Source organism: Pseudoliparis swirei, chromosome 5 (assembly GCF_029220125.1).
Source record: "Pseudoliparis swirei isolate HS2019 ecotype Mariana Trench chromosome 5, NWPU_hadal_v1, whole genome shotgun sequence".
NCBI lineage: Eukaryota > Metazoa > Chordata > Actinopteri > Perciformes > Liparidae > Pseudoliparis > Pseudoliparis swirei.
Genome location: NC_079392.1, coordinates 18648430 through 18663661, shown reverse-complemented (window position 1 = coordinate 18663661; position 15232 = coordinate 18648430). Strand labels below are relative to the sequence as shown.

The window sequence follows — 15232 nt, the reverse complement described above, 5'->3', positions numbered from 1 at the left end:
ACAAAAAGACAAGGATATTGATGATGGAGGTGTGCGAGTCTATGTGTTTGTATCTTACCTGCATCCGTCAGGCTGTTGTTGGAGGGGGTGGTGGCCAGCATCTCCCGGCTCCCATCAGCGCTGTTCTGGATGCCGCTGTCTGCACTTTTTACTGTAGAACAAAGAGTATGCATCACGACTTGTACCACAACACAGGTGTCGTTCACTCAGTGTATAAAATAAAAAGAACACCTTCCTGCTGATTGTCTACAGATCATCACACAACCCCCTTAATGCAGCCCCTCAGAAACATGTTGATAAATATGTTTTGTTTTTCAGTTTGACTTTGAACATCTGGTGGCTTTTGACAGCTGCTAATTTTACACCAGTATGATTACAAGAAACAGCAGGTGGTCCTAATATTTTGTACAGTAAGTGTAGGCAACACACAGTCCCCGGCTGAAATCAAAAGAAAGAGAACTGGAGGACAGACTCCCACCATCACCTTATGTTTCAGGTCCCTAAATAGCAAAAATATGGTGAGACAGATACAAATGCAAATACCAGGCACTGACCAAAACCATGTGTGAGCGAAACACTCCCCAGCCCTGGGAAAAACTCTATCTGCAATGCTCTTAAAATGATGTGATGGTCCATTAAGTAGGTCTGGATGAAGGAGCAACAGAGCAGTGGATGAAGGGTTGTTAGTTTAAAGACCCAAAGCAGGGAACACAAATGGACAGCGGGGATGGGGAAGCAAGCCAAACACGAAGCATTTAGTACTTACTGCTCCTTAGCTTGGCAGAGTTGTCAAAGTAGGAGAAGAGTGAATCAAGCTCGTCAGGACAGAAGAGAGAGTCGCGGCGGGCCTCCATGCCGCTGGCAACAGCTACGTTAGGGATAATGGGAGTTTGGAAATTGAAAGGTGGAGGGTGTAAATTGAGTGGCAGGGTGGGGAGTTAAAGGGTAGGCAGTGAGAGCAGGAGTTAGTTCAGAAGCACATCACATGAGAGGAGGAGAGAGGGGAAAGCAGGGGAACAGTTCAGATAGTTAGACTACCAGCTCGGTCGACAGTGGCGTCTGGAGACTGACTACGAGAAGCAATGGGAGGCAAAGAGGGCGGAGGCATATGCTGTTCACAGAGAACATAAAGTATGCCGATGGGTGGACACTTCTCCACGACAGTGCTTAAATCACAGAGAGGATATCATTACAAAAAGTGGCAATACAATCACAAATGACACTGACTTTGCCATCTGGATGCAGCGCAATTTTGTTTCTGAAAAGACACCAAAAGTTCTGTATAGCAGAAACATATAATCTCTGAAATTGTATTTTACTCATATAAAGATTTCTCAATATCTTTTCTTTTTAATAACATTGCTCATCATCAAAGGAGCCGATCATTGGAATTAAGGGAAGACAAAAACTACTGATCCAACAAGTTTTTTCTATTAAACATTGCAGGTAAATACTCGATCCAATACTTGTTGGATCTAGTGGTCCATCCAGCTAAACTTCAGTACATTTTTTATTGTGATAATCATTTGTGACAGAAACCAATCAGGTCCGGATCAGTACTTTGAATGAGTTTTGTTGTCAATTTGTTCATTAAGTTCAGCGATGAGTGAAAGGTTACAGTCCTAAACCTTTTGGGTCGATAAGTGTGTGAAGGTAAGTTTATTTCTCCACTGACCTGACCGACCGGTCCGGAGTTTTGGGGTGGGTGGGGGCGGCCTTGGGGGTAGATGCTCAGAGCTGTTGCTCAGCCTCTTCTCCTGTTTGCTCAGAGAAACCACTTTGTTGCGAAGCTCCTCATCTGTAGGCCGGCGTACAAACCGCCGGTCCACGTATTTGGCTTTGATGTAGGCCTCTACCTCATGTCTGTTGGGAAGCAAAGGGCTCGGTTTGTGAATAAGGTGAGAGTTTAAAACGTTCTACTCGTTTATCTTCTCAAACCTCAAAGTTCAGTTTGATGCAAAAGATGAACAACAGATCGCAGGTATATTTTATCACAATGTGTCAAGTCTTGTCCATATAAAGATGATAAGGACTCTATTCTAATAAACTATCGTGTGTTTTCAGTCAGAAGATGCTGACTGAATATGTCATGCTGTCACCAGTTCTGTACCTTGGATCTCCTGGTTGTGGTTTTCTGGAGCCCAGCTCCTCTCGCCGAGCCTCGTAGATCTGATTGATCGCTCCGTTTCCAAGTTCACACATCACCTGTGGAAGGTTCAATTACAATTATTTTAAAGTAATTTATTATTGGCGCTTGATTACAAGTAAGGATTTCAGTTTGAACTGGATGTTTGTGTATATTTGTTTATGTACATCAGTTTTTCCTCCCTCACCTTTAGAAGTTCTGGCTCCCATGTATCCAGAGTCAAAGACCGGACCTTAGAGAAATGCACTCCCAGACTCCTGCAGGACAAAGAAGCATGACAAAAAGGCACAATGGCATTGTTTGTTAACTTTCATCTTGAGAAACAGACAAGCTGGAAAGTCATGACCACCATTTCAACACATTTGAGCGTATATTTGGTTTGAACCATAAAGTGGCAACTGGGGTCTGCAGGTTTATGGACTTAGCAGCATTAACCAAAGAAACAACCCTAGTCTGTAGAGAAGGTAATTCTCAGATAAACAAGCAGTACTCTTGACAGCTCTACACTTTTGTTTGTAATATATATGCATATAAAACAATCTTTAACTACTGTTGAGGGCAGAGATTTAAGGATGTATATATATATATTTTAATACATTTCTTTTTTAAATAATTGAATTCCTTACATTTCTGAACACTTTGGTGAGAAATTCACAATGACGATAGTTTGTTTAGGATGTAGTGGAAAGAAAGGCTGAATCCCTGGACACTTTTATGTTTATAAAGATTTGGCCCAAGTGATAATCAAATATTTGACCCTGGACACTAAAATAATAAAAGGTTGTCACAACATCCCAGGCAGGCTGGGTGTTCATAGCAGTGAGTTTACATTTCAGAAATCCCTGAACACCAACAGTGTATACAAAGCATCGAACAGAAAACATACAATGACTGCAATGAATTTCCGGTGATCATGGAACCAAAATGAACTCAAAGTGATAAATAAACAAATACAATGTGCTGATATTAGTTTTCTATTAGTTCCTTCTTTCTGTAATAAACCACTTTACTTTTCATAGCATTACTGTATATGGATAAGTTGGTTATTTGAGAAAGTCATGACTCTGTATCTTCCTTTTGATTTTCCTTTTCTTTTTATAATATTTGTATTTGTTTAGCTCTTCATAACCTCAACATTAAAAAACATATAATGATTAGATTACAACATACATATATATATATATATTTTTTTACTTTACCTGTGGATACCGGAGCACTGTATACAGAGGGTGATACCCAGATTGATGCTGGCCCAACGGGGGTCTGGCTGGCCACAGTCGCAGCAGCAGGTGTTGCCTGGGATGGCCAGGACCTTCTGCAGGGCACTCTCTCCTTTGATTGGCCTCTCCTTTAGCTCCCCGCCAGAATCAAGACTCCCTGTCGACGTGGACGACTTCCTTTCAAGCTTCTGACATATGGGAGACAGGGGGATACACAGACATCCAGATGGATGGTAAATATCTATTAACATGGTATATCATGACATTACGCTAAATTAAACACAAGGGAAGCTGAATGTAAAGTATGGGAGACTAGTTTTACATCCACGAACACAGGTTCATTAATCTTTTCATACATGAGCTATTTATCCCTTTACTTAAATAAAGTATACGTGAATCCCTTCAACCATCCATATGTTTCAGTGTGTTTGGTTCTTACCTCTCCTTCATCTCCCTTGTCGCGGAAGGCGGTGGCGATGCTGTTCTGCACGGCTTTGATCCAGGCCTGTCGCAGCTTCTCTGTGTCTGCCTGCATCATACAGCTCCTGTTGGGACAACAAGCATCACACACCGGCTGCCTGCTAAATGTGCATGTAGGTGTGTGCAATTGGGAGAAGGTGGGTGCACTGCTACCCCACCTTAAATACAATAGTCCAGTACTCATTAGACCAATAGGGACTTGAACTTACTTGGTGGGTGAGACCACTTCGAAACAGAACCGACGCTCTATGTCCTCACAATGTTTGACGGTACATAGCCTCAGGTCTTCTACCACCACTGTCGGGGTGTCCTGTGGGGACAGCACAGCAGCTTTGGTTAAAACACAAAATGCACAGACTTCTTTCAAACTTCTCGCTTTTAATATTAAAAATAGATTTACAGACAAATTAAGTGCTAAAATAATTCAATTTTATTATGCCAATATTTAAATCAAGCAGGCTATGTGAACTTCACTGACAATAACATGGGTTGTCGTTATTCAGGGTGTATAAAAAAGAAAAAGAAAATGAAAGCAGTGCAAGGAGTCTCTTGACAAACCTTAAATTTCTTCTGGTAAACGAGCTGATTGTTCTGGATGGAGAACCAACGCCTGAGAAAAACAACAAAGTTGTTAGTGGTCATCCCAAAATAACATGTTTTGACATAATTCTAGCGTGGAGGAGAGCGATGGCAAAGTCTAGAGAGAGAGAGAGCACTGATGAATATCTAAATACAGTAACACTACAATCTGCCAGATTCAGTCAGCATTAATATTCACTTTGGAAATAAAATAAGAGAAGAACAGCAATCCCAGCTGTGGTATTAATGTTTGTTGGGTGGAAAGGTATTAGAAGACCTTAGGGGTCAACCTCAAAAGAAAGGAGGTGAATGCGGTATGATGGTCGGTAATGGCATGAAAAAATGTTTTACGTAATTGCTAAAATATAAAAAGTTAAAGCAAATTTAATATTGCTATTATAAATGTTGATGACAGTGATCGGCCTCCTAAATAACCAATTAGTTCACTATAATGAAACAAAACCATATCATAAAATGTAATAGTAAATGTATTCATGAGGAGTGTTTTGACTTTCATACCTATTCCACGTCTTAAAGGCGTTGCTGGCCCTCTTGAACAGATAACCCTCCATTGCGATGCCGTTGTCTGCATCCACATTGTACTCCAGCTTGGTGTCGTCATTCGAGAAGTCCTGAATAAAAAGAAAGACAGTGCAAACATTAAATACTAATTGTTCACGTTGCCAACATTTAACATGTGGATGTTTTCCTTTGGTCCCAGTGACTATATTCTGGGGGTAAGCAGTGAGCAGTCAGTTATGTTTAGTGGCCTCCAGCCGCTTCTCACACGGACCTGAGTGTTTCACAAAAGAAGAGACGGGATAGAAACAAGACAATATCACAAAGGATGGTCGGCTGCAGAGTTAAAGTCTACAGAATGGGGGTAAAAAATGACAATTTCCTTGTATGTGAAAATATACTTAGCAATAAAAGGTTCTGATTCTGATTCTGATTTATAAAAAATACAATAAAATCTTCTAAGGTTGAATTTTACAGCGCTTTAAAAAGATGTGTCTTCGCAATATTAAGGCATCTGTCTATTTTACTTTCTCCTTCATCCACATCTCCCTCCGTCTAAGTTAAGGGCGCCTGTGGCTCGGTGGTGCAGCGGGGTCGTCCTTCAATCAGAGGAACGGCGATCCGATCCCCGGCTCCGCTAGTCTGGGCAAGTCACTTAACCCCAAATTGCTCCTGCAAGCTGAGCCTGCGGTGTATGCATGTTAGTTAGGGTGTGCAGGTGTGCAGGGGGCATCTTGCATGGTAGCCCCTGTCATTCAATGGGTGAATGATGGCATGTAGTGTTAAAGCACTTTGAGTGGTCAGAAGCAGAGAAAAGAGACAAATAAGTACAATACCTTTGATTTGACAAGTGTTACTAATAAGGATAATAATCACAATAGTTCATACTTCAGTTTCAATATGTTAAAGACATTTACTCAGTGGCTTGCCAACTAGACCCACCATGTCCAGTCTTCCAATGACTTTCTGATCAAACACAATCCCCTAAATGAAGAGTAAAGGCTACATCAACAAATCCTGGAGGTGTGAAAACAGCACGGGATTAATTAACATACAGGTTTAATTAGTTAGGTATTCAGATATATAGTTAGTTATTGTCTTCTAAGATTGTCTTTTTACAATGAGTAAAGTTGGTCAGTTTTCATACATCCTTCTTCCTGAGTCGTGTTGTCATGGAACCGTCCCTGTGGCCAGTCTTGCCTTAACTATCTGATCTGCTGCCACACTTTCCTACCACCCTCCACGCTTTCTCAACTTCAAGTGACATTGAACACCACTTGTGTGCATGTGTGTGTGTGTGTGTGTGTGTCCTTGTGGAGTCAGGTTACACCGAGTGTCACCATCTCCACAACAGGTCACAACTCTAGATGTGTTACTGTAGTGAGCTGTGGAATCACCTTCCCTGTTGCTCTTCGAGAAACATTCAGTCCTTTTCTGACACAGAAGAAAAATATGTCGACACTATTAATTCTGTGCACTCAGTAGAAACGACCCTCAGTCAATTTAGCAGGTGGTAAAAATGACACATATTTCCTCTTAACTTCCTGGGAAACAACCATGCTAAACATGTGCAGAACAAGTGCACATATATATATTTGGTGCTATACATTCTCAGTGGAGGAAACTATAAGTGACAATAAATAGTTCTACTAATCTATATTTGTTCAGTCACTCTTCAGTACTCTTGAGTATATATCAGAAGTACAAAAACAACTTAAAGTCCACATGTTGAAGACTCCTACAATGAAAAGCTATACCTAGAAAGACACAAAGCATTCTACAGAGGTAGTGAAGAAACTGTATGTGTGTTTGATGTTGTGCATTACTCTGGCTGCACGTAGCCTTATTGCTTGGATCTGTAAACGTAACCCGAGCTTAAGTTAAACCCCTCTGCTCTAGGATACCATGATGCATCACCCGACACACACACACACACACACACACACACACAGATTTCCAGCATGACATACACTGGGACAACTGAGTTTATTTCGGGTGCACAAGGGGAACAAACTGTTTCTGTATTAAGCTTCTGCACAGACAGACAATGGAAAACACCGGTCCAGGCATTCAACAAACCACCTTGAATATGAACCTTGGGACTAGGGCCACACAATTCTCACAATTGTTCAGATAACTACATTTTAAGTAAAACAAAAGCATTATGCATAACGCGTAACTCAGAACTCCAGAGGTGGAATGATGACTAATTTAATAAGGAACCAGCCATAATTTAGCTTTGGCCAGGGAAAACATCACAACACTGGCTCCCTGGAATCAGGGGTATACAAGCACACAAACACGCACACACACACACACAACCTGAGTTCACTGTCGCACACAACAGCACCACCAGTGAGGCATCAAAACAAACATGCTGCATAATCAAAGCACATCAACACCAATGCACATATGGCACTCTAAAATGAGGAAAAAGACGAACATTTAGACAAACACTGCAATGCAGTCTCTTAGCGTGTGCAGGGGAGGAGGTGAAAGACGGGGGCTGGTGGGGTTACAAAGCGGAAATCAGATGGAAATCGATGCAGTGACTCTACGTACGGAGTTCGACCTCCAAGCGGAAAAGTTGCGGCAGTCTGACTCGAGCTCAGTCACCTCCTAAAATGTCACACACAGCAAGAGAACGGCACACGGAAGAAATAAATATGTATTTCTCACATTACCACAGGAATATTGGAAATCATGGATTTGTCAAATAAAAATGCGTAGACACAAGAGAAACGAGACACACGGAAAAAACACCAACAGACTGTGACTATAAATAGCTGTGAGCACAGAAACACGATGGCATGCATGGACACACAGACACTCCAACTCAACTTCCTTCCTTGAGGTGCACTCACCAGATACCAAACGTAGTGAAAACGGCTGAAAATCTTCATTTTCCGCAGGTTATGATGGAGTATGAGCCCCTCTGCGTGTACGTGTTTCCCTGTTTAGGCCAATGAACCGTTGCTGTCTCAAAGTCTCTCTGTGTAGCATCTCAATGGCGGTGTGTCGCTGTCAGCAGCGTGGCCTGTCTCTTCCACAAACCCTCACCTCCTCCTCTCGTATGACTGTGTACGTCGATCAAAACTTTCGTCACCGACTCTGCTGCTGCTCCTCCTCCTGAGGGCCTAAGGGAAGGTCACCTGCGCCCATGTGTGTGAGCGTCTGCGTTGGTGTGCGCTGCTCGTGTGACTGTTGAGTCAGAATAATGGAGTGGACCATGCAGTGGAGCTCAGGCATCAAACATTTATGCCGACTTCAATTTAACAGACGTGCACTGAGCTTTTCTCTCCTCACGGTCTCATCTCCCCTGTGTGTGTGTTAATAAATGAGCTCCTCCTTGAACCATGTTGAATGTCTAAACTGGCATTTAGTGTGTATGACAGTTGAGAGACTCCTGCATATCCTTGCGGAAAAATGAATCAGATTATTTGAATAGCATAGCCGTTTTAAACCCAATGTCACGTATCCTCTTTCTTTACGAGACACGACCGAAAAATCGTTACGTCAGCAGCCCGTCAGTCTCTCTCTTCATTAGCTCAATGTGCTGCTGTAATGCCCTGTGGTCAGAGTGCACAGAGGCAGATAGGAAGCATCGTGCTGCTGGAATCATCAATACAACGATAATGGGAAAGCTTTGTGTGCAGCGCAAAACAAGTGGACAGTGTATCAATATAACTGTGGTAAAGGTGGCAACAAGTAGCGGTTTTACACGCAAAGACACATAATAAAATAACATGGGGGTTATATGGTCGTTCAGCAATACTAACATCCAATTACTTTAGAGGACTTCTGGCTTTCAGAACTAATTTGTTTGGCTCATACTTGAGTATAAAAGACGTATTCTCTGTCCAGTGGAGTTTCACAACACCCACACATCATTTAACCAATAAGTAATGAGGACAAAACACAGAGTAAACTATCTGCATCACCAACGCAACTAAAACGGCAAGAGGAGTTAGAGACATCCATACAAGTCAGTTTACGTGACGGTGCAAATGACCCTCGCCACGAAGACGTAAGATCAGTTCAAACTAATTATAATATATTAAATCAGCATTGTACAATATATTGCCAGGTGGTAAAGCAAGGGGTTGAAGAACCCGTCTTGTCACACCATAGATTAAGTCCATGTCACAGCAAGTACACGTCTAAAAACACAACTGCAATATGCTAAAATGCCTTTTCAAATGTATTAAAACTTATCCTGGTCACTCACATATAGTCAGCCTGAGAGAACCCATTAGTCGAATATTATAATAAGTAACATGTGTGCACTTTGACCTGCAACATTGGGAAAATATACATATTCAGGATATTTCATTACGTAATGAAACAGGTTAATATACCAGAGTGAAGCCACAAAGTAAATAGTTGCAAGTACAATGCTTTTCCCTGTGAAAGGGCATTTTTCCTGATCCGGTGTGAGGTCCTGGGACAGGGATGTCGTATCTGAACAGATTGTAAAGCCCTCTGAGGCAAATTTGTAATTTGTGATAATGGGTTGTACAAAATAAACTGAATTGAATTTCTTTCCAACTGAGTACTATTAACATGCTCCACGGAGATAACTGATGTATCAACGCTTTCACTGTGCAACAAGACACAATGGAGGTATGCTTCTATATACTCTAACTGCAAAAGGCGCAGAGACACACGTGATGACATGAATCTATTAATTAGCATCATATCATACATGTTGCCAGTTTAACTTGTGGTGAACCGGCTCACTCGTCTCATTGCAAATGACGTGAGCTGCTGAGGCGGAGCCTGCGCAGTTTCAACTACATGTGCGGTATGTATCCAACCATGCAGACATGACACAGAAATGACAGTGAAGGGGAAAAGAGAAGAGTAACACAGCTTACCTGCAGAGCGGCCTGAAGTGAGTACAAACAGAAGAGTTGGGGGAAAGGAGCAGAAGTAGAAGAGACAGTCGGTTAGTTGCGTCTGTATATAAGCAGCCAGACGGGAGAAAGAGAGAGCGGTGGGAGGCAGACAACATATAGATAGCATCTAGATAAATTGAGGGAGGGGAGGTGGAGGGTAGGTGCTCAAGGACAGGCGGAAGTTGGCACACGTACCATCACTGACTGAGCAAGAGGGAAGAGAGCGAGGGAGAGAGGACAAGGGCAAAAGAAAAGCAGATGGGGAAGGCATTCAAAACAATTACAAAGCAGAAGGGAAGAGGTGGTGAAAAAAGAAAAGACATCTCAGAAGATGTACTGCCTGCACACAGTTGGAGAGTGAAATGAAAGTCTCTGCTAGCCAGACTCATTCACAGAAGCCAAGCGGAGGACAGCTTGGTGGAAAGCTGGCAGATGTTGTCTGGAGTTAATGATGCTGTGGGATGTACAATTAAAGTTAAGGACAATTTACCACCACGTACAGTAATATAATTATCCATTTCCTGCTTCTTCCAACATTTATTATATTGAGGGTTCGTAGACAGAAGGCAAAGATTTTGTTTTGTAAATATGAGTGAAATATACAATTTTGGGGCAAAAATCCATTATTAATTCTAAGTATCAAATTATTGTTATTGCTAATTATTGTTATATACTGAACATTTCCGTTTTTGTCAAAACATCTGGTGCACCCTTCTAGTATATAACATATCAACAAGTCATTGGTCCATTGGACCTGGATGGGTCTGATGCCATGGACCTGCTGATGCTCCGCCCACTCCTCCTCTCTGCCTCCATCTGCCTGATGGATTTGTAATTTGTAATTTGTGATATTGGGCTATACAAAATAAACTGAATTGAATTGAACAAGTGTGACTTGTTTGGGTTTGCGTGGGTGCTGACCAGCGATCGGGGGGGTGCTGAAACTCAAGCTTGTTTGTTTGGAAATTGGTTTCCGTCAGCCGTCAATAATGCATGGGTGTGTGGCCGAGATCATCCTTCGGGATCACCTTACACCTGAGGGGCGGAGAACTACCTCCATTCACTGAATGGCTGGAATTGTTAACTGTATTATGGGAATGACCCTCAGGGCAAATTATTTCATATGCAATGTTTTTTTTCCCAATTGCAAATAATTGATTTGTCCTTAGAAATTGTTGTATTATCGCGCAATGAAAGACTTAACTCTACAACAAGGTTGTGATATTTTAACTTGGTGACTCCAACATGAGGGAGGCTGTGATCAGAGGGCTTGAGCACAAGAGGCCATGGGGTAGAAGGTCAGTCCTGCAAAATCCCAGAAGAGTGCTGTGAGTTTACTTTTAATGGGAGGAGGCATGAGGGCAATAAGAAAGGCTTTGTGGGATCCAACAGCCATGAAGTTACGACACATGCAAGAAGAAATCCAGGCTCAGAGTAGCTTTGCCATGTTGAGCACATTCTGAGTGAGCAATGTGTTTAGGATTCTATGTTTTTCATGTTACTGGGCAGAGGAAAAGAGGATAACAATGTAATTTATGGTTTATAATCACAATTGTGCAACTGACAAAGTTTCACTGTGATTTGTGTGCAAAGAGCTCAGAGTGTGAAAGTGGTTTAATTTCAATTCGCTTTGTGCATTTGTCTTTAAATGTAAGACAAGATGGGACCATATTGAGTGTACCTTTTGCTGGATGGTGGAGTGTTTCTGCTCCATGTCCCTCTTCTCTTTGGCTGCATCCACCACCAGCTGGTCCAACTGCAACAGACAGAGCAAGTGATAAGTCAAGCTTACCAAACCACACATACTTAAATCAAAGCAGCATACACAAACGTTTAAGACACATTGCTTGAGTTGTTTTTAGAAAACTTGTTTTCTGTATATTCAAAGGAATAAAAACCTAAATGACAAAAATACTTCTAAAACCATGTTCCAATGTAGGTGAAGAGTTTTTAATTTGCTGCCTACATGTTAACATTCCTACCACAGGCCAAATATGAACGCATCACATTCTTTCTTTTGATCTATCTCAAGATAGAGTGGCTATGCCATGGCCCTGTTGAGACTCCGCCCACTCCTCCTCTCTACCTCCATCTGCCTGATGGATCATGGAGGTCTGGATTGTGGAATATGCCTCCTACCAACTATTCATAGACTCTGTCATATTCATTGATTGTGTTGTTACTGTGTTTGATTTTTTAAATTTATGATTCCTTCTGTACACATGGCATCTATTGCACCTGTCCATCCTAGAGAGGGATCCTCCTCTCTTGCGCTCCTGAAGGTTTCTTCCCTTTTTTCCCAGTGAAGGGTTGTTTGGGAGTTTTTCCTAATCCGATGTGAGGTTTTGGGACAGGGATGTCTATGTGTACAGATTGTAAAGCACACTGAGACAAATTAGTAATTTGTGAAAATGGGCTATACAAATAAACTGAATTAAAAGTATGTCATACAATCTCACGCTGAGCCAAAAAGATGAAAACACTCTTTCGACTGCTCTTGAAAGGTGAACGCAAGCGTGTGTGCACAGAAGCTTTCCTTTCCATTCTTGAAGGCAGCACATAACCAACTTTTCCACAGTCCACACAGACAAGACAGGCCTTCTCCTCTAAACTAAATGGGCAGTCCTGTGGAGGCTGAAATTGAATGGGGGGTGATTGATTCTTCTCGTCCCCACGAGTAACCGTCGCACCCAGACAAACAAACAAAACAAAGGATTTTTGAGAAGAGAAGAAAGCTAAATAAAAATACTTTGATGATGTGCTGGAGGTCATGGGGTGATCCCGAAAATATAGTATTTCACCTAGGAGCAGTGAGATTCAACTCTGCGCCCTTTGGTAGTGTGTGACTGCAATCTGACCGAAATCATTGGGTCCCGAGCCTCAAACAGAGGGATCAGAATCTGCATGTTACATGGAATGCTGCATGTTTACTACCATTTAGCTGCGTTCATCACATGGTTGTAATGCCTGCTGTGGCTCTACAGGCCACAGTTTCTAGACCACAACTTCAAACTAAAATACAATTCATACTAATGGTTACAAAGAAGTCAGCCTGCCCAAAGAGATAAAAGAGAGCAGAACCACTTTACTCCCTTTCCGGCGACGCTACGGTTTGTATACCAACTTTCAGTATCTGACATTTTCAGAAAACAGCATGCCAAATATTTTGTGGAATTCACTTTGCTTTTTTTTCACTACATATATTAATTTGAGGGAAAATGTGAAAAGAAACTCTGCAACCCAATTATTTCACAGAAGACATCATTTGAGGTAGCCAGATCTTTTGTTTTGTTTGGAGAGGAAATGGGTGGACGGCAGAGCGGCCGGCTGATAACATCCGAAGGGAAACGTTTTCCTGTGTCGCATCATAACTAGTCCAGTCCATGCCATCTATCTGCTTCTATCTGCATCTGCAGAGGCTGGTGTGCGCTTCCATCTCCCCATATTTTGTGAAAAGACTCACCGTCCCTTTCACATCTTATCTCTCTCACTATGCAAGACGTCAGTCTCCTAGCGACCACAGCGGTACACAGACATGTTGGTCTCTCAGACTTCTGCTCAGATCTGTCTCAACATGTATCACTTTGATGACAAGCTGCATGATTCACGGAAAAGATACAAAACTACTTTTTGAATGAATATATTCACTCGACACACGTTTGATCTTGAGGCTTTGTGTCATGGAAAGGTGCAATCAGCAGAATATCTTATATTTAGAAGCAGTCAAGCTATTTCCAAAGGGAAGGGTGGAAAAAGTGGCATATTTAACATGAATCATAAAGTGGTCATTCAAACACATTGGAAAAGTAACTTCAGTTCTCTTAGTTGATATGATTAATACGATATTTGATCTCAGATGCTGTTTCCATGTGTCTAATAATGCCCCTATTGTAACGGTATGTTATTCATTACCAAACAACCACAGGAACAATAATTGAACAGTTCCTCAGTTTTCTGCAACAACCATGTTTTTATCATTATTTTAAAAATAATTCAAACAATCAGTCTTCCATTACCAAGGAGAAACACTCACAGCAATATCATGAAAGACACCTATGTAGTTACTATGTAGTAACATTGCTGTTACTCCAAACCAGAGTGGGAAAGCAGCTTTATTTGTTTACCTTCACTTCTATCATTTCCTCTCACTAAGCTTTACACACTATATGAAGACCAACATGTACTAGCATTACTGTTGATTTTCCCACCCTTGATCTCCTTCTCATTGGCTACAGGCATCAAGTCATATTATCAAACCTGTTGACAGCTCCTCCACATCTCCCTGCACAGCCTCTCCACCTTCTTCAGCTTCATGATGGAGAGAAGAAAAGAAATAATCCACAATCCTCTCGTCACTGCTTCCCTCTGATCTTTCTCTTTCAGTTTTGCACTGTTCCAAATTCAGTGTGACAGATTTACAATCCACACAACGGCGTTATACTTCTGTAACCAACCCTCTATCTCTTTTTGGTCTCCCTTTCCAGGATCTAGTTTCTAGAACAGTCTTTTGCACTTCTCTCCCTCTTTCCCCACACAATCCTTGCAGTCTTTTGAGTGTTGAAGGCTTACAGTCCATGCCTTTTCATTCTACTTCAATCACGTTTTGCTTTGAGAAGATTACATTTCGCCTCTTATCCCTTTCTATAATCTGTTTTTCAAAGTGGGTCCTATGTCCTCCCTTTTTCTTCTCCCGGCACTCTTTGGTTCTCGCTGTCAATTTCTTGATAGTTCCAACGTCAGATGGTTCCAACTTCAGCGCATGAGGGTTAGAAGCCGCACTCTTCTCTCCAATCCACTTTAGAGGACCACTATACCAACTCCTCCGATCTGGCTTCAAACTATTTCTTTTTTCCATATAAAAAAATACTGTTCGGTTCCTTCGTTTGATTTTTTTTCTTTGTTCAAACTTCTGGAAAATATGTTTACAATCCACCCTCTTCTCCTTAGAAGTGTCCTCGGTCTACTCTTCTGCTCCCCAATGTGACTCCTTCCTTCCCTGGTCCTGCACCCAATTTTGAGAAATATCCTCCTCTCATTCAGCTCTTCTAGTGCTCCAGTCTCCGAGTATATAGTCCACAACCTCCAGCATCATTCTCAGATGTCTATGCTGCGTTCACTCAGCAGATAGTCAATGAGTCTGACTGTGGGAAAACCTTTTTCCAGCCCTCTGGCCGCTTTCTTCCTCATTCCTGATCACTGTAACAGCAGCTCCACTGTGATAATCATCTTAAAGTCACAATCGGGCCATCCTCTGGCTCAGAGGGAAGGCTCTGTTTATCAGGGGATGCACACAGACACACACAGAGCTGAAATATCAATTGACGAAAAGAAGGCTATAAACACACACTGAGAGGATAGGAACACAAACACAAAGAGAGGTCATCTGGAGG

General features: G+C 41.9%; 1 protein-coding gene across 5 annotated transcripts in view; it reads right to left on the bottom strand.

Moving 5' to 3' along the window:
• LOC130193532 (arf-GAP with coiled-coil, ANK repeat and PH domain-containing protein 2-like) overlaps positions 1-15232 on the bottom strand; it is a 46119-nt gene that overhangs the window by 6988 nt on the left and 23899 nt on the right. For 2 of the 5 annotated variants that reach the window (XM_056414041.1, XM_056414043.1), the window contains exons 9-20: positions 11524-11598; positions 9822-9833; positions 4945-5057; positions 4405-4456; positions 4056-4156; positions 3806-3911; positions 3346-3554; positions 2334-2403; positions 2111-2205; positions 1676-1863; positions 767-868; positions 59-151 (exon numbers count right to left, since the gene is read on the bottom strand). In XM_056414041.1, coding sequence (XP_056270016.1) covers positions 59-151; positions 767-868; positions 1676-1863; positions 2111-2205; positions 2334-2403; positions 3346-3554; positions 3806-3911; positions 4056-4156; positions 4405-4456; positions 4945-5057; positions 9822-9833; positions 11524-11598 — 1216 coding nt within the window. Of the gene's footprint in view, positions 1-58; positions 152-766; positions 869-1675; positions 1864-2110; positions 2206-2333; positions 2404-3345; positions 3555-3805; positions 3912-4055; positions 4157-4404; positions 4457-4944; positions 5058-7506; positions 7564-9821; positions 9834-11523; positions 11599-15232 lie in introns of all 5 variants that reach the window. The other 3 variants (XM_056414040.1, XM_056414044.1, XM_056414042.1) reach the window with 3 other exon arrangements.